Source organism: Sturnira hondurensis, unplaced genomic scaffold (assembly GCF_014824575.4).
Source record: "Sturnira hondurensis isolate 20B ecotype Veracruz unplaced genomic scaffold, ASM1482457v3 Scaffold0013299, whole genome shotgun sequence".
NCBI classification, from domain to species: Eukaryota; Metazoa; Chordata; class Mammalia; order Chiroptera; family Phyllostomidae; genus Sturnira; species Sturnira hondurensis.
In genome coordinates this window covers 3,625,954-3,651,442 of record NW_028085930.1, presented here as the reverse complement: position 1 = coordinate 3,651,442, position 25,489 = coordinate 3,625,954, and the positions used below count along the sequence as shown (strand labels likewise).

The 25,489-nt window shown below is 34.8% G+C and overlaps 1 protein-coding gene across 2 annotated transcripts in view; it reads right to left on the bottom strand.

Moving 5' to 3' along the window:
• The window catches only part of STAG1 (STAG1 cohesin complex component), a 400,795-nt gene that overhangs the window by 163,842 nt on the left and 211,464 nt on the right, over nt 1-25,489 (bottom strand). For both annotated transcript variants that reach the window (XM_037061224.1, XM_037061225.1), the window contains exons 7-9: nt 24,453-24,657; nt 4,618-4,769; nt 2,472-2,545 (exon numbers count right to left, since the gene is read on the bottom strand). In XM_037061224.1, coding sequence (XP_036917119.1) covers nt 2,472-2,545; nt 4,618-4,769; nt 24,453-24,657 — 431 coding nt within the window. The remainder of the gene's footprint in view (nt 1-2,471; nt 2,546-4,617; nt 4,770-24,452; nt 24,658-25,489) is intronic.

Below are 25,489 nucleotides of genomic sequence, written 5' to 3'. Positions count from 1 at the left end.
CTAGAAAAGACATACTTTTCATCTACAAAAAATTGTTGAAATCCTTCCTTTTATCTCTCCCTCCACTGAGTTGTTTTTACAGTCTAAAAACTGTTTAATTATTATAGTCTTTCTTTTTTGGTTGCTATTAAGACTTTCTCATGATCTTTAATGACTTACATTTTGACTATGTATAGATGTGGAAAATTTTCCTTGACTTATTCGACATTCACTATAACTCTTTTCAATCTAACTCTTTTGAAACTAAATTTGTAAAATTTCAGTTATCTCATTAATACTTGTTTCCAATACTTCTTTGTTTCAAATCTCTATGAAACCTCCACACAATCCCCCATGACATCAGAAATGTCATTCCTTACTTTCTATCCCTTGTACTATGCCTGGGTAAATTAGATATTATATTCTAAATTACTAATTGTCTATTCAATAGTACAAAGTATGAGGTACAACCAGAAAAAGTCCAGCCATTGTTAATATAACAAAAACAGTTTACACAACATCAATGTAACCTGGCAGCCAAGGAGAGTGGATTGGAATGGATGTGTATGAACAATAACAACTTCACTATACTAGTCAGTGGGGTGGTAGAAGCCATTGAATGAGCATGTGTACTGTGTGGCTGTCATAGTCAAAATGACTGAGCAGAGCAAGGAATCTGCATCAGATTTTGCATTAAGCTTGAACATTCCTCTATGGAAACTATTCAGATGATTCAGAAGGCCACACAGCTATGGGGAACTGGTGATTGGCTGCTTCATCATAACAACACATTCACTTATGCATCACATCTCTTACAGAGTTTTTTGAAGAAACATCAAATCAGGTGACTCAGCTCCCCTAAAGCTCAGATTTGGTGCCCTGAAACTTCTGCCTTTGAAAGGGAATAGATTTTAGACCCTTGATGAGATTCAGGAAAATAATGACGGGGTAGCTGATGGCAATTAGGAGAACTGTGTGAGGTCCTGAGGTAGCTACTTTGAAGAAGACGGGTGTCACTGCCTATATACAATGTTTCTTATCTCTTGTATCTTCTTCAGTAAATATCTCTTTTTCATATTGCATGGCTGGACATCTTCTGGACAGACCTCATATTATCATGCCTGTGGCAGTTCTACACATGCACATAGATGACAAAACTCATCAAATTGTACAATTAAACACACAGGTTACTTTATAGTAATTATACCTCATAAACTTGTAAATTAAGAAAAGACTGCATGGCAGGTATATAAAGTTTTTAGGTGTTTTTTTCCCAACTACATTTATTAGTAGTTTATTATAGCATGGGTAGCTTATGTAAGAAAGAGGGTATGAAACTCCAATCAGACATTTCATACCCAAAATAAAGGGCTTGGCTTTATTCAAAAGATCTTTATATATGTGAATTAAAGCAAAATGTTCATATTAAAATAACAAATTTACTTAAAAATTTTCCTACAGGGAGGGGAATATATGGGGACTAAATGGTAATGAAAACATATAATAAAGAATAAATTAAAACAGGCCATGGCTGGTGTGGCTCAGTGGACTGAGTGCCAACCTATGAACTGAAAGGTCACTGGTTTGATTTCCAGGAGGTCAGGTCACATTCCTGGGTTTTGGGCCAGGTCCCCAAATGATGGCAGCATGTGACAGGCAACCAATTGATGTGTCTCTCAAACACTGATGTTTTTCTCCCTCTTCTCCCTTTCCCTCTTTCTGAAAATAAATACAAAATTTAAAATTTAAGACAATTTTTCTGTTTTAACTAACTTTTTAAATTAACTGGCCAATTATAGTCTCAAATGTGTCTAAAGTTATCTGTTATCTGTGTCTCTCCAAGTAAACATGCCAGTAGCAAACAGTAACAAATGTGTGTATATTAGCCATTAATTCTTATGAAATATGTTCTTTATAATGTAGTTTAATATTTTTAAAGTTCAGAGGTTTCACAGAAAGACAAACTAAACTTATTTGCAACTTAGGATGACAAATATACTTTGGAGATACTTTGCTTCTACTTTGATGCATATAGCTTAAGGAAAAAGAAAGCAACACTATGAAACTGTTGCATTATCTGCTGGGGTTTCCTTTCCTCCCACCTTCACAGACTGTTAGTTAATTTTCATGGAACAAGATGAGTACCACAGAACAGGAAGCAATGCAATTAATTTTTTCAAATATGAACAGAATCACATCTTATTATGGTTTCATTAACTTAAGACTACCTCATTAATATTCCACCAATACAAATGCAAGCACATAGCATGCCTCAGACAGTGTTAAGTTCTGAATTTGGACGAATGTGGCAGTGGTGGTGGGGGTAACATGTTCTTCCACAGTAACAGTATGAAATTTATTTAGCTTTTATAGCCAAAACTGTTTTCCAGAAAACAAATCAAGGTAGAGTTTCATATCTCTATACTGTTCAGAACTACAAAGATGTAATAAATTATAAGTTAAAAATCTATATATTTAAAAAAATCTCTTACCGGTATCTATGAACAAATATACCCTTAAAAATAGAGTTCATCATATTTTCAATTTCATCTTGATTTTCTTGTAGCTAAAATAAAAAATGAATTAGTTAAAATGTTTATATTATTTACAACAATTATTTTCAAACTTATTCATTTCATGGTGCAAACTATTAAAATTCTGCAGTATACCAAAATATATAGTTTTTGCTGATCTGACCAAAAAAAAAGGTATAATTCTGATTCATTCATACAAGGTGAACATTGTTGTGATGGCTGTTGTCATTTTTTTAATTTAACAATCTAAGTAAAAAGAATTTAATGCCCTTGATTAAATAGTTGAGTACTGCATGTTTTAAATTTTTTTGTAGCACAACGGTTAAAAAATCACTGATTTAAAATGAACAGTTTCCAACTGCTTTAAATAACCAGTTACTCTCATTCTGGGTATTTTATCAATCATTTTTCTCATTTATTATGCAATGGATATCTAATCTTACCAATGTTCTTGCATTATTTCTACAGCTATATACTACAGTGGTTTTAGAACCTTCTCTGTCTCTCTTGAAAAGTGCAGAGAAATTCCTATCTCCAAAATACCACTTGTTTTGGCACTAGGGCTCAATTTCTACACTTCTTTTGTCCAAACAATGTCCCTGGGCTTGGTTTTGCCTTTCTTGGACAGATCATCCATGACTATCATATTTGTCACTGCAGAAGAAACATCCAAATCTACCTAAAGTATCCAAATATGACTCTGTATCTGATTAGCCCATGACTGTGAGTAGTATAGCAGGCATATTAAATGAGAAGTTAACATGGATCTGAGCCATCAGTATTGGAATAGAGCAACAAAATTAAACACTATGGCAAAAGATAATAGAAAATCACATTCATTGTGTTATTTCTTATTTTCTAATTTGTTTTGTATTAATACTCAGTGAAATACTGGATTTAACAGTATACTCCAATGTGAAAAAATTTCTTGAATTACTTTTTCTGTATACCATGTTTCAGGTTTTACTGAAATAAGTTTAAAAATACTTTTATACTAAAGCATTCAAGCTATAGCAAATTACTCAGGTTTTTAAATCTAGTTTTCCTGCATTTATTATTTTTAAAATAATTAGTTTGTAACAACTGTATGTTTGGTTAGCAGTACTTACTGAAGCTACAGTTTCCAAATTTAATCCCGTAGTATTTCAAACATGGTATGTACTATCAGTTGAAGTGTGCTACTTAAAAAATCATAGGTTAAAAGTGCTGAACCCAGTACTTCAAACCTTGTTTCGAAATACAATGTGGCAGAAGTAATAGGTTAATATGGGGTTACACTGAAGTAGGGCAGGACTATATAATACAGTATGACTGATTTCTTAAAGGAGAAATTTAGAGACTAACACACATATACAAGGAGCAAACCATGTGAAGATGAGTTATCTTCAACTTCTAGCCTACAAAATTGTAAAAATAACTTCCTCTTCTGTAAGTCAGTCAGTTTATGATATCTATTACAGTAGTCCTCACATGCCAATACAGAATGGATGATAATTTAATCATAAGTTTGTTGCTTCTTGACTGTTATAAGCTATTATTCATTGATAGCAGTCTATATGTAGCAATGTGATGATCCTTTCTCCAGTTAAAACAGACTAATACTGCAGATCTAAAATTTTATTTCCTAGCAGATGAACAAAAATATTACCTACTAAAATCTCAGTTGAAAACCATTTTCAACATATATATAAAAATTTCATTATAAAACTGGGACCAACCTTATTCACAAGAATGCCTTATACATTTAGATAATATGTAGTCTTTGGCTTTCTCCTGGAAATGCAGGCCTTGTTGTCCTTTATTTCTGATGTTAATGCTCATCAGGCTTTCTGTGTCCATAGCATGATAATCTTAATGACTTACCAAAATCCCATACTACATTCCTTCAAAAGTAGAGCTGTTCTGTGATTCTCTTCTGACATGAGACAGCACTCAGAAATAACTGGCTGAACATTGCAGTTTCATTTAAAAACTTTGAGAGCAAAGAATATAACTTAAAAAAAGTAAATTAAAAAATACACAAACTGTTTTACAGATAATTAAAAAGTAATATATAGTTTACAGATTTACAGAACATAAGAATTTCAGATATAATGAAACTTACCTCTTTGCGCTTCTGAAGTAATAACTCCAACCTTTCATTGGCTCTTTTCCCAATCATTTTATTTCTTTCAGCTTCATATTGTCTCTGTGTATTATCCTGATGAATACTTAGGTTTAAGGCAACATTCACCAAAGCAGTCATCAGCTTCATGGCTATGAAATAAAGGAAGAGTATAGTATTTAACTAGGAATCACACCTTCACCCATAATATTAGAAATCTATAACAGAAACAGATAAAAAGACACTACTCAATTTCTCTTTTACAATCTAGGCATAATTTAAGTTAAAAATAAAAAAATTACGTTATAGACGTTATCACTTTGTCTGTTACATAATTTTCTCTGCCTCAGTGTCATTATAGTTTGACTCATTAACATTTTTCTCTTAAAAACAACCTTATCCTAATTATCAGCATGATGGATTTAGGTAGTATCTTCTACAACCTGTCTCCCCAATTCTCAAATACACACAGCTTAGTGACAGCATACTAATCTGACCACCAGGTCTGTGTACCCAGTCCCTTCCTTAATACCTTTTCTTACTTAATGCATCAAAGGTGCCTCAATTGTTCATAATCAGTTCATGATCTGTTCCCCCAAGATAGTGCTCTGCCTGTATTGCTTACCTCAGTGAATGGCACAACATGACCTTCAACCCCTAAAAATCAGACTGATCCACTACTCTTATCAGCGTCATTAAAAACATATCCTGTGAATTTCTGATTGACCTATTTTCCCCAGTCACAGTGTTAATGTACTTTTCAATGTTCCCTCGTATTTATATAGCTTGTTATATATTTTCAAACCTATATTTCAAGTCCTCTGAGAAAGGAGCATGACATAAACCTTAAACTTTTGTCTATTCATTACTGAAATGGTAAAAATGTAGAAAATATTGGTAGAGGAATAAAAGGGCTTGTGCTGGTAAAATAACTTCCCTTTATATTCTTCTTTTAAGTTATTTATCTACAAATACAAATGATCAGTTATAAAACTGAACTGATCAATGTTTTGGAAAACTAATCCGCTTACCTTTAAACATATCCATAACTAAACTAGAGCATGTACTTCTTTTAAAATGCCCCTAATTCTCAGGGACTTCTGGTAAAGACTGAGGTGTAGGTAGATACACTTTGTCTGCTCATATGACCAAAAGAAGGACAACAAATTTTAAAAAAGAAAACAACCAGAACTGCCAGAAAATTGAATGGTACAGAAGTCCGACCACCAAGGAATTATTAGACTGGTAGGAGGGGCTCATACAGGCAGCAGCAGGGTGGGGCAGGGAGATGATGCTCGGAAAGGCAGCAGCTGGGGGACCCAGTGGTGAGGAGGTGGCTGGCAGACCAGGGAAAACCAGGTGGTCTCAAAACCTATGGCTGTAATAACCTGTTGGGGTTGTGGCAGTGGGAGAAACACCCAGCCTCACAGGAGAGTTCACTGGAGAGACCCACAGGGTCCTAGGACTTGTACACAAACTCGACCACCTGGGAATCAGCAAGAGAAGGGCCTGATTTGCTTGTGGGTAGCAGAGGAAGCGACGGAAAGCCCACTGAGAGCTGAGTAAGTGGCACTGTTCCCTCTCAGACCCCTCCCTAACATACAGAGGCATTAAGCAGCATTATGGGTTGCCCCGCCCTGGCGAATAACTAAGGCTCTGTCTGCTGCTCACAACATTATGGACAGGCTGAGATAATACAGCCCAAATGAAAGAACAGGTCAAAGCTCCAAAAAATGAACTTAGTATGAAGAGACAGGCAACCTATCAGATGCAGCATTCAAAACACTGATAATCAGAAATGGTTAACTATAGTCATGAAATAGAGGAAGAAGTGAAGGCTACCCAAAGTGAAATAAAGAAAAATGTACAGGGAACCAACAGTTAAGGAAAGAAATCCAGATTCAAATAAACAATTTGGAACAAATGGAAGAAGAAAACATTGAACCAGAACACAATGAAGAAACAAGAATTAAAAATAATCAGGAGAGGCTTAGGTACCTGCAGGATGACTTTAAACATTTCAATGTATGAATCATAGGGGTGTCAGAAGGAGAACAGGAAGAGCGAGAAACTGAAAACTTATTTGAAAACATTATGAAGGAACTTCCCCAACAGAGCAAAGGAAATAGACTTCCAGGAAGTCCAGAAAGCTCAGAGAGTCCCAAAGAAGTTGGACCCAAGGAGGAACACACCAAGGCACATCATAATTACATTACCCAAGATTAAAGAAAAGGAGAGAATCTTAAAAGCAGCAAGAGAAAGGAGGACAGTTACCTACAAAGGAGTCTGCATAGGACTCTCAGCTGATTTCTCCAAAGAAACCTTGCAGGCAAGAAGGGGTTGGAAAGAAGTATTCCAAGTCATGAGAGGCAAGGTCCTACATCCAAGATTACTCTATCCAGCAAAGCTTTCATTTAGAATGGAAGGGCAGATAAAGTGCTTCCCAGATAAGGTCAAGTTACAGGAGTTCATCATCACCAATTGCTTATTATATGAAATGTTAAAGGGACTTATCTAGGAAAAAGATGATCCAAAATATGAACAGTAAAATGACAACAAATTCACAACTATCAAGAAATGAACCTAAAAAACAAAAGCAAACTAAGGAAACAACTAGAACAGGAAGAGAACCAGAGAAATGAAGATCATATGGAGGGTTATCAGTGGGGAGATGGTAGGGGCAAAATGGAGGAAAAGGTAGAGGGAATAAGAAGCATTAATATGTTGGCATAAAATAGACAGGGGGCAGTAAAGAATAGTATAGGAAATGGAGAAGCCAAAGAACTTATATGTACAAACCATGCACCTGTACTAAGGGGGGAGGGAATGGGGAGACCAGGCAAAGGAGACAAAGGTGAGAAATAAATGGGATAACTGTAATGACATAATCAATAAAATATAATTAAAAAATAAAATGCCACTACTTTCCTTTAATGATGTATCACTCTACCTACATATCTACCTACTTTCTCTCTCTCTCTCTCTCTCAATATTCGGCAACTCTATCTACATTTTGCCTAACTCCATGTTAATAGGTATTGCTATCACCCTTAAACCAAAATATTAGATAAGGCAGAAATCCTAAAAACAAATTTAAGGTAGAGACTATTTAGAAATGTATTTAATAAAAATGTTTTCTTTTTCCCGAGACACAATGTCTCAATAAATTGAGAAATATTAAAATAGAGGCTAGTGATTTTATAGCATTTGATCATTGTCAGTAGAAGATCTGATAGCACGATGAAGACCAAAAGTACCTTTCAAATTAATCTGTATAAAAAAAGGAAAATAGCTCAAAGACAGGAGGGATCTGGGGCATTCAAACTTCCCAAGTCAGGAATAATATTTAACAGAGCATGTCATGAGTATACAAAATCTTACCCAGTGAAGCTTAACTCATTATCTAATTTCTGCATAGCATGAGTTCTAAATTTTACTGGCGTTACTAACAGAACCATTTTATGAATTAATATTGATCCTACAGAAATTCAGCCTAATTCTGTGAGATGGGCTTTTAAGTGCCTTCTCCTTGTCTACCACAGAGAAGAAAATTTCATTTATCCTTTACATATTAAGAACTGTCTTTCACTTATTCTGGTACTACAAAGTGGTAATCTTGTGCTACTCAGAATTGAGGTTTGCAAACAGGTACTAGCAACAAACAGCTGTTGCCAGTTCATTTTAAGAAGGAAAGATGTTTTTAGAAATGTTTATTAAGAATCTGACAGAGTAGTCTATATCTGTTGAATCTAATAATGAAATGACACTTAAAATACGTATTTCATTTCTTTTGAAAAATCATTTTATTATATTTCACAAAGTAGTAGGTTATAACAGATTGGTGATTAAAAAACTAGTCTTTCACCAGAGTCCAAGAAGCACTTGTTTCATGCTTCCCCATTCATTTATCAATCTGAGAGTGTTCCATGTACTAGAAATATAAACATTAACAAGACAGTACCTGCTCTCATGACTTTTTACATTCTAGTGAGAATACAAATAACAAACAGAATATGCAAATTGAAAACTATGTCAATTAATAAAAAGACTACAAAGAAAACTAAAATATGGCTAAAAAATAAAGTATGGTAAAAAGGATAGAGAGTAAAGAGGGTGGTCAGGCAAGAAGGCCTCTTTGAAGAGCTGATGTTTAAGCATGAAGTGCGTAAATGAGCAGTTGATTACATGAAAGAACAGTGTTCTAAGGAGAGGGAATGAAAAGTGCAAAAGTTATGAGGTAAACTGTTATAAGGAGGGCACATAAGGTGGTTAGTGTAGCTAAAGCACAGAAATAGGCAGAAGCAAGAGATGAGGTTCAGGAGAAAATAAAGAGGCCTCTTTATAAGGGTTCTACAAGAATCAAATAAGATCTCAGGATTAGATCTAAATGAGGTAAGACCAACTAAAAATTCTAGAGTAAAAAATACTCTGATTTACATTCTAAACAGACTACAGAATAATAAAAGTAGAAAAAAAAAAGAGCAAATAGAACACCGAAAGAGAGCTAAAAATATTTTGACAAAAATCTGCAATGATAATTCTCAAGAGCTTCTTTGCCTTGAGCAACTCAGTAAAGCAATGCTGGCTTAGATACAAGTTGTAGCAATAGGTGGAGAGATATGTTTAGATGTAAGGTATATTTTGAATTCAGTGCTAGAAGAGTATAATACATTGTAATGTACAAAGTGAGGGAAGTAGAAAACACAAGGGTAAATTACAGTTTTGTGTTTATTAGCAGCTAGCAGATATAACATTTGGAAGACATCATCAAAGATACTGGTATTTAGGCTCCAAAAACTGGATGGTTCACCTATAAAATGGATAACTATTCAGCCATTAGAAAAAAGTGGCATGATTTGTGAGCTGAAAATAAAAGCCTGCCAAGATATTTGTGTATGAAAGAAAGGAAGATGCCTGAAAGTGTCTATATTATGCAATTATTTATAGAAATAAGTAATGTGTTATTTTTATGTGCTGGTTACTTTTCTAAGCTCTTTACATAGTCATTTACACCTCACAACTCTATCAAGTAAGTACTATTATAATTATAATTTTTTACTGAAGAGAACACTGAGGCACAGATTGGCTAAAAGACTTGCAAGATACATAGCTAGTAACTGGCAGCGATAGAATTTGGATAGGCTATCATGCTCCATAATTCAAGTTCTTAACCATTACAGCATACTGACTCTCACTGAATATGTATGTACCATTATTTTTATAAAACATGAAAAGATATATAAGAAATTGGCAACTGGTTGCCTTCGGGGAAGAGAATTTGATAGCTGAGAGCCGAGAGTGGAAAAGTGACATTTCATGATGTAACTGTTATTTTTTACTTTTAATTTTAAATCACATGACCAACCATATTATCTCTCCCACCATCATTATATTTTAACAGAAATAATAAAACTAGGGTTTTATAATTGGTTTTCAGTTTATTCACTGAGGAGTAAAGGAGGACAAAAAATAAAAAAGTATAAAATTTCAGTCCTGAGATAATTCATTATTTACAGTTCAGCTTTCTAAGATAAACCAGGACAGTGTGGTATTTCAGAAAACAAGGAATGACAGTGCTTCAAGGGAGAAAGTAGCTGTGTGTTTCAATAGAGAAAATGATGATAACTGGGAGTTGTCTGGTGAGTTTGACAATGAGATGGTACCATATTTTGCCAGGTATAATGTGCAATTTTTTGCTCAGATTTTTTAGGGAAAAATAAGCATGTGCACTGTACATGAGTAGTACTAATTCTGTATTTATGTTTGTAATTCTTTTATTTATGCTTATGCATTAAAAGTATAACTCTAGAAAGCATCTGCATGTTGAAAAATAAATGCTAAAATTCTTTCACAATACAAAAAAACATCAATTTAAATATAAATAAATAATTGAATTAAAAAAATTAAAACTAAAGTTTTTTTCTGAAACTTTGGGCCAAAAACGTGGGTGCACATTACACACAGCAAGATACGATAATTGCTTACCTCAACAACAGCAGAGGAACTGAAGTGGTAAAGATAGAAACCTGAATGGAATGGGTTCAAAGAGAATAAGAGGACAGAAAGTGAGCAAAGACTGTGAATTTAAAGAAGTGATTCTTTGAGAATAACTATAAAAAAAATGAGAGAAATGGAATTGTAGCTAGAGAGATATGAGGAAATCAGGGAGGGTGTCATGGTGAGTCTTGTGTATCAACTTGACTAAGTGGTAATATTTAATCAAACACTAATCTAGAAGTTACTGTGAAGGTCTTTTGTAGTTATGGTTAACATTTAATTGATTTTAAGTAAAGGAGTTAACCCTTGATAATATAGGGGACCTCATCCAATCAGCTGAATGCCTTAAGAGCAAAAGCTAAGTTTTCCTGGAGAAGCAATATCTGCCTTAAAATTGCACAACTCCTGCCTAAGTTTCTAGCCAGCTGGCCTGCCCTACAAAATTCAAATTTGCCAGCTCCTGAAACTACATGACCCAAATCATTGAAATAAATTGTCATCTCCATAGATATAGGTATCTCTATAGGAAGATATCTATATCTATAGGTATAGACATAGATATGTATCTTTGTGTGTGTTGTCTGTGTTTAAGTATCTCCTATTTGTTCTGTGTCAGTGGAGAGCCCTGACTAATACAGAGTGTTTCTGAAAGCTAAAAGCCATTATAGCACAATAGTATAATTACAGAATTATTTAATAAAAGGGGGAAAAATTGAAGTCAGGAGAGAGAAAAAACAACTTGGAGAGCAACAGTCATGAGGCAGTGAACAGGGATAAGATCCACTGCACAAATGACCCTAGATAAAGCACACTGTGATAAGAGATGACTGATACATGGATATCGAGTATGTGGATACAGCTGCACCTAAATAGGTCTAAACTTTTAATCTCGTCTGTTGCTATTTAAGCAAACAAGATAATCATCAAAGTGTGAGGAGAGAATAGGCGATATTATAGGTTTAAGAAGGTATGAAATTATGAGATAAGATATCAATGGAGTACAATAGTAAATAGAACTTTTAGGCAGCATGAAGGGTCCATTTATGAGAAAAATGTAAAACCTAGTCATTATAATCATGTGTTTTTCATCAGCTTCTTTCAGCTGCTCCAGTGATGATATGGAACAGGGATAATGAGTTTTGTCTAGGGAATATGATGGACAAAGAGAGGCAAGGATTTTAAGCATATGAACGACATGATTATAATAAATCTGGATAACAGAATCTGAGTTGAAGTAGTAAGAACACGAAGGGTGTAAAGAAAACTAAAAACATAGTATCAAAGAATTGAAAGTACCAATAGAAGAAACACAATACTGGAATTGGAAATATAAAAGAAAAATAATCAAAAAATGAAAGTGGTTATCAGCAAATGGGATGGCTGAAGTAAAGACTGTGAGTCTGGACCCTTTTAATCAATATTTAACAACTTGCATTTATGTCTTTCTAAACATAAAAATGAAAAAAACACACTTATATTTCAGGGTATCTATTATACATTTGAAAACTATTACTATACACCCTAGAAATATGTTTGTTAATAGCACAAACTAAATTAGTAAGAAACGTATTCCTGTTTTTGTATTTAAAAAAAACCCCTATTTCAACAAATAAAAGCCTTGAAAAAACTTCCACTTAATACTGAATATGAATAGTAGAAGGATAAGCAGAGAATACACAAACCAAATGAAACAGTCAAAAAATATGACAACTATTTCTAAAAGAAAAAAAAGATTTTATTCTGTATAACCCAGAAGCATTTCAGAATTAGAAATACTACTAGTATTTCTATACAAGATGGAAACAAGATTCTAGTTTCCATATAAGATGAAGTGAGGTAAGATCTGAAAACAGAATTACAGCCCTCCCTAGGTATCTGTGGGGGACCGGTTCCAGGACACAAACATATACACACACCCTACAGATACCAAAATCCATGTATGCTCAAGTCCTCCATATAAAATGGTGTAGTATTTGCATACACCCCACGCAAATCCTCTTGCCTATTTCAAATCATCTCTAGATTATTTGTAAGACAATACAATATATGCTGTGTAAACAGTTGTTTAGGGAATAATGACAAGAAATGTCTATGTTCAGTACAGATGCAATCATATTAGGCTCCAACTACATAGTACAAGTCAGAAAAAACATTGTTTTCTGAATATTTTCCTTCCAAGGTTGGTTGAATCTCTGAATGCAGAATCTATGGATATGAAGGGACAACTGTATTATTTCATATATTACGTAATTAAATCCCTATTCTCCACTCCAATCTAGGCAGTCAGGCAATGCCTCTAACACACACCCATTTCAGAAGTGTAGAAGTTTATTCCTCGAAGAAAATAAACCAGAGATTTGGAATCATTAGACACAGAGGAGGGATATATGTGAAGTACAAAGCACTGTGGGTGCTCTCTCACCCTGTCCAACACCCAAGAGGTAGACAGAAACCAAACTTAAGTAAATTAAAAGATAATTCGGCAAAGAAACTATTAATTACCCAAAGAGAAGTAACTATCAATACCAAAAATTTAGTCTACAATGAAAATGATACTTCATCGAAGGACTACCATACAGTGATATTCACTAAAGAAGCCAGAGGCTACCCTGTCAAAGAAAACACAACAAAACACATACAAACACCACTGACAATCAGCTTTTTAGTGTTTCAGTGTTAGCGATAACTAGAGAGCCAAGAAAAAAAATATTCGAGATAAGTTTCCAACATGAAAGACAGTGATAAAAACAGAGAATAAGAAGAGGTCAAAGTAGGAAACAGAAAAAAAAAATCAGAGTAATAATTAACATTGTCAATGATACAAAAAGTCACACAATCCATGGAACAATGTTTTTTTTAACAAAGGCCTGGAAAATGAGAAAGAACTCTTAAAAAACTTAAAATAACAATCAATAATACTAACTTCATAAAGTTGAGAAAATACAGGGAAAGGGAACAAGAAGGTTAAGAAATGGAAAATGGAAATGAATAATGAGAAACTCAGGATTATTTAACACAGTAGCACGTAAGCAACAGATATTCATCAAAAAATGCAAAGCATAATGAATGGAAAAATACATATGTACATCAGGGTATATCATCGTATTTCAGCACACCAGGAACAAACTGCAAAGTTAAACACTACAAGATTTTCACAAAGAAAGTTGACATTACAAGATTTTCACAATAGGGAGACTTCTAGCCAAGATGGAGGCGTAGGTAGACACACTGTGCCTCCTTGCACAACCAAAATACGGACAACAAAAATTTAAAAACAAAAGTAACAACCAGAACTGACAGAAAATTGAACTGTATGGAAGTCGGACAGCCAAAGAGCTAAAATATACAAATTCATCCAGACCAGTAGGTGGAGAAGAGTTGGGCAGCCAAGAGGAGAGGGGTCGAGGTACAGAAAGTGGTGACACGAGGCCAGCAAGGCATGCCGGGCAAGCACACAAAACACAGCAGGTGGATGCTGGGTGCACAGATGGCGCTGGCAGGCACTGGCACGGGGTGGCAACTGGAAGACCCAGCTAGGTGGCAATTGAGAAGCAGGGCACCATGTGCAAAGCGGCTGGCTGACAAGATGGCGGACCCGCATTGGCCCACATATAACTGGGGAGCAAGACAGACTACTCAACCCAGAGAGAGAGAGAGAAAGAGAGAGAGAGGGAAAGGGAGAGAGAGGGGGAGAGAAAGAGGGAGAAAGAGGGAGAGAGAGAGAGAGAGAGAGAAACAAGTGCCTTTGGACCCTGCCCCCACATACAGCCTTACAACCCAGCAACTGGGTTGCCGGGTCCTGGTGAACACCTAAGGCTCCACCCTTCACTACAAAATAGGCGTGACGAGACCAAAAAAAATGGACCAAACGGAAGAAAAGATCAAAGCTCCAGAACTAATACAATTAAGCGAACAAGAGATAGCCAACCTATCAGATGCACAGTTCAAAGCACTGGTGATCAGGATGATCACAGAATTGGTTGAATTTGGCCACAAATTAGATAATGCTACACTAAGTGAAATGAAGGGAAATGCACAGAATATCAATAGTGATGGGAAGAAAACTGGGACTCAAATCAATGTGAAGGAAGGGAGGGAGGGAGGGAGGGAAGGAGGGAAGGAGGGAAGGAAGGAAGGAAGGAAGGGACAAACAGAAGAAAAGGAAGAAACAAGTATTCAAAAAATGAGGAGAGGCTTAGGAACCTCCAGGACATCTTTAAACATTCCAACATCCAAATTATACGGGTACCAGAAGGAGAGGAGGCACAGCAACAAGTGCAAAACTTATTTGAATAAATAATAAAGGAGAACTTCCCCAGTCTGGCAAAGGAAATAGACTTCCAGGAAGTCCCGGAAGCTCAGAGAGTCCCAAAGAAGGTGGACCCAAGGAGGAACACACCAAGGCACATCATCATTACATTAGCCAAGATTAAAGAGAAGGAGAGAATTCTAGAAGCAGCAAGAGATAAGGGGACAGTCACCTACAAAGAAGTGCCCATCAGACTGTCAGCAGATTTCTCAAAAGAGACCTTACAGGCAAGAATGGGCTGGGAAGAAGTATTCCAAGTCACAAAATCCAAAGACCTACAGCCAAGATTCAAAATCCAAGACCTACAACCAATTCAGCAAAGCTTTCATTTAGAATGGAAGGAAGACTATACTTTCAGGGATCATTTCTATAGTTCCTTACTAGAATGGAAGGGCAGATAAAGTGCTTCTCAGATAAGGTCAAGTTAAAGGAGCTCATCATTACCAAGGCCTTATTATATGAAATGTTAAAGGGATTTATCTAAGAAAAAGAAGATAGAAAAGATGAACAGTAAAAAGACAGCAAGCTCACAGTTACTACTGACCACATCTAAAACAAAAGCAAACTAAGTGAACAACTACAACAGGAACAGAATCAGAGAAATTGAGATCACATGGAAGGTTAGCAACAGGGGAGTAGAAGGAGGAGAGGGGGGGAAAAGGTACAGAGATAAGTAGCATAGATGGAAGGTAGAAAACAGACAGGGGGAGTGTAAGAGTAATGCGGGAAATGTAGAAGCTAAAGAACTTATGACACATGGACATGAACTAAAGGGGGGGAATGTGGTTGGGAGGGGGTGTGCAGGGTGGAGGGGAATGAAGGGGGAGAAATGGGACAAGTGTAATAGCATAATCAATAAAATATATTTTTAAAAAAGCTTCTAAAAAGAAGAAAAGGATCAGACCTAGAAACTGAAACAGACAGAGACTTCTCAAAAACAGTGGGAGCTAGAGAAAAACAGTGAGGTAAATATCACTAACGAATTCTACACTGGTTCAGATAACTAAATGTGAGGATGCAATATAATTTTAGGTATGTAAAATGTCAAATATATATTTCTCCAACAACCTTTCCTCAAAAAGCTATAGAAAACGTGCTACCCAAATAGAAGAAAATAAATGACAAAAGCAAGCAAGAAAAAGGTGATATGGAATCCAACAAAAGAAAAAGACTCCAAACAATGGCAGGAAAGATAATAATTTAAAGGCTATCTAGATTTTAGAAATTGAAGAAGCCATTATTTAACACAAATATAAAAAATTAAAAGCAGAAGACAGAAACTTCCTGTAAAAATGGCAGCAGAAAGAAACCATACAAACCGCTTCACAAAACCACATCAAAATTGAAACTAAAATATAGAACAACCATCACTCAGAACCATCAGAAATCGAGATGAATGGAGTTCTGACAACTAGAGAATTAAAGAAACCACATCCATCCAGACTGGTAGGAGGGGCGTAGATGAGAAACAGGCTGGCCTCATACCTGTCATGTGTGGGGGAGAAAAATTCAGGAGGAATATTTTAAGAGCAAGGAGTCCCAGCCACATACCAGGCCTGACAGTCCAGATTTTCAGTGCCCATAAAATAAGTACCTACAACTTCTGGCTATAAAAAACAGTGGAGAATGAGTCACGGAAAGAAACCGCTGGAGCCTCCAGCAGTTACTCTTAAAAACCCCACACATGACCTTACTCAGACTCACCCCCTCTCAGCTCCAGCAATGGAGTAGTAACTTAAAAGGCACCATGGCATAAAGGGAGGAACTGAAGTGTTTGATATCAAGTTGATATCTGGGGGATAGCTCTCTCCCAGACAGAAAGCCAAGCAGAGAAGAATGTCCCTTTTCTGAAACCTCCCCCAACAGAGCCATAGAGCCAGCAGGTAGGTGCCATATCAGAGACTCCATTAACATGACAACACTGTTTGCCCTGCATTGGAGATCCCCAGAGACTCTGTCCCACACACCTTATGGTCCCACTCAAGCTGGAAACAGAGACTTTTCCATATGAATAGCTGGTCTTGGCACACGCAAAACAACTTCATAGCCCTGGCTGGTATAGTTCAGTGGATTGAGCACGGGCCTGTGAGGCAAAGGGTCACTGGTTTGATTCCCAGTCAGGGCACATGCCTGGGTTGTAGGACAGGTCCCCAGTAGGGGATATGTGAGAGGCAACCACACATTGATATTTCTCTCCCACTTTCTCCTTCCCTTCCCCTCTCTCTAAAAATACATAAATAAAATATATATTTTTTAAAAAACAACTTCATAAAACCTTTTAAAAAGCTACAGCCAGCCGCAGTGAGCCCCCAGCTTCCATACCTCTAGCTAAGCAGCCAATCTGGATTCACAGTTTGGCTTTACTGGAGACCCTCCAAGTCCGACACAAGTAGCAGCCACCTCAGATTGCTTTATAGCTTATGCAAGGTGGCCTCCAGCATAACATAGGTGGAGGCTGACCCTGGCCTGTACCACCTGTGAAACCCCAGAGCTTGCACACCCAGTGGATAGCTACACACCACAATGGAGCACTACCACATTGTCCCTGCAAAGCTTATCCTCCGTGGAAGAGGGAAGTTGGTGGTCAGTGCTCACAGCCACTCCTTGTAGCTGACTGGCCTGGGTACATCATTCCTACTGACCTGCCAAAAGCAATCAAGGCTCAACTATAAGAGGAGAGTGTATTCAGTTGACACACAAGATGTACCTTTAGTACCCAGCTTAGGTGATAGGGGAGGCTATGCCACTGGACCCCACAAGACACCTACTACATTAGGCCATGTTAGCAAGACAGGGAGTCATAGCAACTTGACCTAATACATACAAGCAAACACTGGGAGGCTGCCAAAATGAGGAACAAAGAAACATGGCCTAATGAAAGAAGAGATCAAAATTCCAGAAAAGAACTAAAGAAAATGTAGATGAGCAATCTATCAAATACAAACTTCTAAACACTGTTTAATAAGGATGCTGGAGGAGATTAATGAGAACATCAACAGCATAAAAACGATGCAGTCAGAAAAGAAGGACACACTAATTGAAATACAGTACCATTTAGAAGGAAACAACAGTAGAGTGGATGAAGTCGAGAATCAAATCAACAAATTGGAACATAAGAAAGGAGAAAACAACTATGCAGAACAACAAAGACAAAAAAGAATCCAAAAAGAGGAGGATAGTATAAGCATCCTCTGGGAAAACTTAAAGAGGTACAACACTCTTTACCTCATAGGGGTGGCCAGAAAGAGAAGAGAAAAATAATGGAAATCTATTTGAAAACATAATGAAAGGAAACTGCCCTAATTTGGTGAAGTAAATAGACATGCTAGTCCAGGAAGCAAACAGACCAACTCAAGACACATAATTAAAATGTCAAAGGTTAAAGATAAACAGAATCTTCAAAGCAGCAAAAGAAGTTCGTTACCTACAGGGGAGTTCCCATAAGACTATCAGCTGATTCCTCAAAAGAAACTTTGGAGGATTGAAAGGATTGGTAAGAAATATTCAAAGTCATGAAAAGCAAGGATATACAGCCAAATTGCTATAAACAACAAATATCTCATTTAAAATCGAAGGGTAGATAACGAACTTTCCAGACAAGAAAAAATTAAAGAAGTTCATCATCACCAAACCACTTTTATATGAAATGTTAAGGGTACTTGTTTAAGAAAAAGAAGGTCAGAAATATAATCAATAAAATGGCAATAAATAAATATCTATCTACAACTGAATTTAAATGACAAGAAGCTAACAAGAAGAACAGAGAATCATGGATACAGAGAGCATCTGGATGATTGCCACATGGGAGGTGAATGTGAGTGAAGAGATAAGGTGATGAAGAAGTGCAAATGAACAGTTACAGAATAGTCGTGGGAGTGTAAAGTATAATATAGGAATTAAAGTAGCCAAAGAACTTATAAGCATGACCCATGGACAAGAACAATGATGTGGGAATTGCCTGAGGGAGTTAGGGTGCTGGGTGGAGGTGGCAAAGTGGGAAAAATGAGGACAACTGAAATAGTATACTCAATAAAATATAATTAAAAAATTAAAACCAAAGTAAATATAAGTCACAAAACTGATAACATCCTATTTGTTTGAAAATAAAAAATTCCCACAAATGTTTTACATGAGGAAAAAACTTAAATATCAACTTGTAAAGGTAATTATGAGGTGGTATGATTATGGCTATTTTCTTTAAACTTTAGTTTTATTGTTGACACTAATACAGATGTCCCCATAACCCCCACCTCCAAGCCAGCCCTCATGCTTGCTCCCTATAGGCATCACCACACTGTTTTCTATGTCTATGGGTTGTGCATATATGCTCTTTGGCTAATATTTTCACCATAAGTCTGTTCCATGTATCCATGCTTCTGTTTCTACTTTGTTCATTAGATTCCACATACAGGTGAGATCATACAGTATTTGTCTTTCTCTGATTTTACTTTGTGTTTTTCTCCTTTTCTGAATTCTCTGTAATTTTAATGAAAACTAATACTCCAAAGAAAGCTAATTTTCACACCTGGTGATAGAAAGTAAAAGAGATAAATATAAGAAAATAATAGTTTCTTAACTAGAAAATTTTATCTTATGGATACAGTTATGATATAGTGGTATTCACAAATTTGGCAAATTATTTTCACAAGTCCCATGAAAACTCTTAAGTCTACTATACAGAAATCCTGGCAAAAAAAAAAAAAAACCTCCTGTATCTATAGGAGTGGTGATAAAAACACTGATGATCAAGTGAAAAAAAAGTAATAGTGCAAGGACAAAGCAATCAGAAGGCAAGACTCTAGGAAAACCTTTTAAAAATACATTTTGTTGTGATATCTAACAATGAAATTCATATATAGTTTAAAATCAATGCATGGGTCTAACTTCAAGACTGTTTACATAATAATTACATTCTTGAAAAACTGTTCACTAGCACTCATGTAAATACTTATGATTCATATAAAAAATTTAGTGATAAAAATAGTATTAAAATATAAAATATAAAGGAGAGGCTACTTATTTTTTCAAAGATAATCATATATACACTGGTTAACCAGAAATATCCCTGTCTGGTTAAGAGTTATAAAAGTTGCACTGAATTTAATAAATACAATTTGGGAACTGAGAGCCAAAAACTAAGTAAAATGAAAATTCATGTTGTTAGTTTTCTTGAGTGTTTTTTGATTGAACTGAATTATTTATTTCTTTGTTTATGTCTGATTTCCCATTTGTAATGTCTTTTATTACAACAATAAAGTGGGTGTTTGGTAAATTCCAAGTAAAAACATGAATGAACAGAAACACTAAACCACGATTAGCTCTTTGTGCCTTTATAAAATACCACCAGTATCTGATTAAATGTCAGGCACCAGTCCAAGTACTCCCAATTTCTTTTAATGAGGTAGCTACCATTATTTCCCCACTTTGCATATAATGAAAATGAGGCCGCCAGATAAGGACTTATCCAAGTTTCTCAACTAGTAATAGACAAAAGAGGGATACGAATCCTGACAGTCTGGTCCAGAACCCATTCTATGAACCGCTGTATTATATAGTTTCAGCAACTGAAAGTCAAAGGTAAAAATACAATTTTACTGAGGCAACATAATTTTCAGTCTAAGATTGGAGACAAAGCAATATCATATATCATATTTTTTCCTCAGGAGTCCGGAGATGTTGACTTGGTAAAGAATGCTAATCAATAATGAATATTATGTCAATATGAAATCAACCATATGTGAACACAATACTGTTAAATAATAATACATGAAGAAATGTTTACTTCCCCAAGAGTCAGAGAGTGACCTACTCTTTACTACTGGTAAAGATTAGCCTCCTAACATACTGAGGCCACTTGAATATCATATGATGATCTTAATCACATTTTCTAATTATTCCAAAATTCAAGTTAGAAAAACATAGAACAAAGTCAGTCCTCAAGCCATTTTAGTATGTTTTGTATTCTTAATCCCACTTTATTCAAACGAGCATTTTCACCTGACAGTGTAAGACAGCCAATGTTAATTTATTTGTAACATCATAGAAATTATGAAGGTGATAAAATGGCAAAAAATTAAAAAGTAACAGACCATTATCCTGCAAACAGCCATCCAACAAAATTTGAAGTCAGTAATTTGTAAAGTATTGGTATACATTTTAAAAGCAAATGTCTAAGAATAATGTAATTATAAATATGAAAAATACATAATTTGAGTTAATTTTTCTTCATAATGCCAAACAACAAAGTGGTAAGCAAACAAAAAACTCCTACCCATTTGGATCTTAAGAATATTTTCTCGAGAAAATTACATCAAATTTAGAAAAAAATGTGCCCAACCTCAGACTGTAAATCCACCAAAATAATAATAATATAATATTACTTATAAAAATCAAATCCACAAACCATGTTCTAATATATCCAACTGAGATAGCTATTTAGAACAGAAATAAGGGCACTTAATTCTTAAGATTAATGATTGATGAAAACTGTACTATGAAGTGAAACTTCTTTATTAACACAGGTCAAATAAATACGACAATATATTTTATATTTCCAATTGAGAGAACAGAAAAAAATAACAAAATATGATATAAAATATAATTATAGTCTGTTCCAATTTAATGATAAAGGGAATTCCAAAATAAAGGAGAAAGCATGGTTATTGCCAATAAAAAATAAATAAAACTATGGAACAGACCTAAAGTACTATAAGATAAAAATTTTTTTTAAAATGTTATGAAACTGCATTTGAGCTAAACAGAGGATACGCCTGGGAGCAAGACCTCAATAGGCTGAGTAAAATATTACCATGATAAAAAATTTTAATGGAAATGGGGTAAAAGTATACAATTAAATACAATGCAGAGACATTGACAATAAGGACACATTATTTAACTGATAATAAGAAAACAGAGTATTTGAAAAACAGATTAAAAGTATGTACTAGTGATAAGACCACTGTGATGACTTATGAATCTCTGTAACTAATTATATTTGTATCCTATAAAACAACTAACCTGATTGTCTATCTTCTTAGCTAAGATATGATCAATATTGTGGAGCATTTTATTCCAAAACCAATAATCATTTGTGGCAATAAGCTGCCTTGTAAAACTGTCCATGTAACATAGTCTCTGACACATAGGATTAAATGTTCCTGCCCATTTTATCTAGTCCCCAAGAGCCGTCCTCCAAAGTTAATAAAAAGTATTCTCTTTTGATTTATCCCTTGTACACATATACCATTAAATACACACACACACACACACACACACACACACACACACACACAGCAGAGGGCAAAGATGAGAACAGAAAAATCCTTGATGAGATGGGTGATTATTACCCATTCTGGAATTAAGTTCTACACAAGAAAACCTCTGTACTTTGCTGAAGGGTAGGTGAATGATAAGTCTCATATTTTATAAAACCGAACCTTGGAATATATGATCATTAACACAGACACACAGAAGTTACAGTAATATTTTGAAGTACATTTGAGAATGACTTTAAAAATGGTTTTAGCTTTTGAAAAAAATTAATAAAAATATAATGATCTGTTTTAATATATTTGATTTAGAAAAGTAACTTCAAATTCAAATAAGGCCAATAATCATATAAAAGTAGCACTTAAGAAAGACAAAATGGCATTTACCAAGCAGGTTTTTAAAAAAGCTATCATGATCACAGGTAAATAAATGGGGGGAAGAGAAGGCCAGAAAGGTACTAAAGGAGGAGGAATGTACTCAAATCTACAGCAACAGGAGGAAAGTCATCATTAAAATATATTTAAGTATATATAAAGTTAGAATATATCTAATTAAATAAATAAATATAGGGAAAAAATACAATAATGAAAGTCACTAAAAATGTGCCAAAGGAAAGGAGAGCTGAAATGTACCATCATAAAGTAAGTGAAGTACAGTAATACTTCATTTACAGGGCAGTGAAAAACAAATGCAAATGAACTAAGCAGAATTTTATAGGAAATCAAAACATTTTAAAAGGAAAAACATTCAGGTCCTGACCAGTGGGCATCAGTGGGTTGGGCATCTTCCCATAAACTGAAAGATTCCTGAGACAACCACCCATCAATGTTTCTCTCACTCTCTTTCTCCCTCCCTTGCTTTCTCTCTCTAAAAACAAATGAATAGCCCTGGTTGGTATGGCTCAGTGGATTGGGTACTGGCCTGTGAACCAAAGTGGGTCACCAGTTTGATTCCCAGTCAGGGCACATGCCTGGGTTGCAGGCCAGGTCCCTGGTTGGGTGCATGCAGGAAGCAACCACATATTGATGTCTCTCTCCCTCTCTTCCCCTCTCCTAAAATTAATTGATTAAAAAATTAAAAACATAACAGGCACTAATAGAATGGATTAACTATATAAAGTAGGATAAAAATAAAGAACTGAAAAAATATAGTGACTTGCAACAGTTAAAGCAAAAAATGAAAAATTACACAATATTAAATTAGTAAGCTTTGCAGTAAGTAGTCACCAAGATAGTATCAGCATGACCTAGAAACCTGTTAAACTCTGGGGGCAAGGCCATGCAATCTGTTTCAAAAAATACTGTAGATGATTCTAATGAATGCTAAAGTTTGCAAAGCAAAATCTTATTATATTAGATAAATGAGAAATCTAAATCCAGGATTAACTGCAATTGACTGAACTAAATATGGCTCTTGCTATGGTTATGTGTGAGATGAATATAAACAAAGTTACTACTACTAAAAAGAATGTAACTGGGAGTATTTAAATATCTGTGTATGTACAAACACACACATACTGGCAATCTGTGTATAATAAATGAAAAAGAATAGTCATTTTAGGTAAGCACAATTAAAGTAGTTGAAGGAAAATAGAACTGCTAAACTAACAAAATTACCTTGTCATGAAAAAATCAAGAAAAAAATGAATGTACTTGGCTCAGTTTTCTAGATAATTCTATGATGAAAGTAGAAGTGAAAACTGGAAACTATAAGTTCTGCAGATTATCTACAGTCTACATAAATGAACTATTTTGAGAAACATTACATTCAGATACACGTAGGTTATTACAGTACTAGAAACAGAAAGAATGCCAGCTAGGTAGCAATTACCTATTACAATTAGATGGAATTGCTTCCAATACATAGACAAATAAATATTTACACATGTATGGACAATAACAATGAGTAATAAAGCAATGTGATTAAGTAGAAAAAATCCTATGAATTTAAAATGTCAGCTATTATTATTTGGATTTACCAAAGAATATGGACTACTGGATTCCTAAAGTTTTTTTTATTATAAAATAAGGAGGCAGAAAAATAAACATTCAGAGAGATTTGTTGACATTTGCCAGAAATTCCATTTTCAAAGCCAGCAAGTGCTAGTTATCAAAATAGGCCTTTATTTTGGAGGAAGGGAAATGATATTTTTCAGGATCACAGAAATTAATTTAAATTAATATTTAACTTAAATAATAAAGTTTAATTAGAAAACACTTAACAAAACAAATGGAAAGGAAATAAAATGTTGATTACTCACCAGCAAGGGTGCTTGTATGCCTAAAAGCTCTGACCTGGGAGTCTGACAAACCAGTCAAAAGGGAGATTACTGTGTCCATCATATACTCATCATAAATTATGCTATACTGACACTGTCGAATCAGGACTCCAATAAATTCACAAAAGTTTGAACGAAATTTTTTCCATTGAGGCCCCGGCATGGTAAGGGGATAATCACCACTGTCCTAAAAGGGATAAAAAGAAACATTAAATATGACATATGATATAAGTTTGATCAAAGTTTTTTTTTCTTATTTATACAGAGTCCTTTTCCTCCAAGTAGATGTGGAAAGAAATTGGAGAAAACTTACATAGGTACATTGACGGCTTTACCTTTTTTGCTTATTTTTATCATCCACAGCTAAGTAATTTTTAATGCATTCAAAATTATTACTTAGATCCAGTATTTTATTCATTGTTCTAAGCCATTCATTTAAAAGAATAATTCCATTTTGTTGTACTTGGGTCCTAACTGAGATAACTTGAAGCAGAAAAGAACAATTTTTTAAAAAGTTTAAACAGAAAAAATATTTGCCACTGAATTCAAATCAAACCAATCATGGTACCTGTGTCACACAGCATCTTTCAATTATTTTAAATAGAATTTTTTAATAATTAAGAGTTTCAAAAATATTTTATTAGGAAGTCCAAAACTAACTTTTTATACTTGAAACTGCAATCCCATTTATCCCAATGTTACTATGAACTCTCTGTTAACTGTTTTATACAGAGGATTTGTTAATTTTTCAAAGAAAAGATGTAATATATGTTCTTGGTATCATGAGATTGGGTCATCTTGTTTAAAACACAAAGCTGCCATACGTTATAGGATAAACTAGTCCCATATATATGCCTGAAAGACCATTTAGTTCAATTGACTTGTTAAAAAAAATTGTTACAATGATTTTAAAAGGTAAAAAATCTAATATCTGGCTTTAACTAGATAATTTAATAGGTCTTAATAATTACTAAATTATATTACAAAATATAAATGAAGTCATTTTTACCACTGTAGTC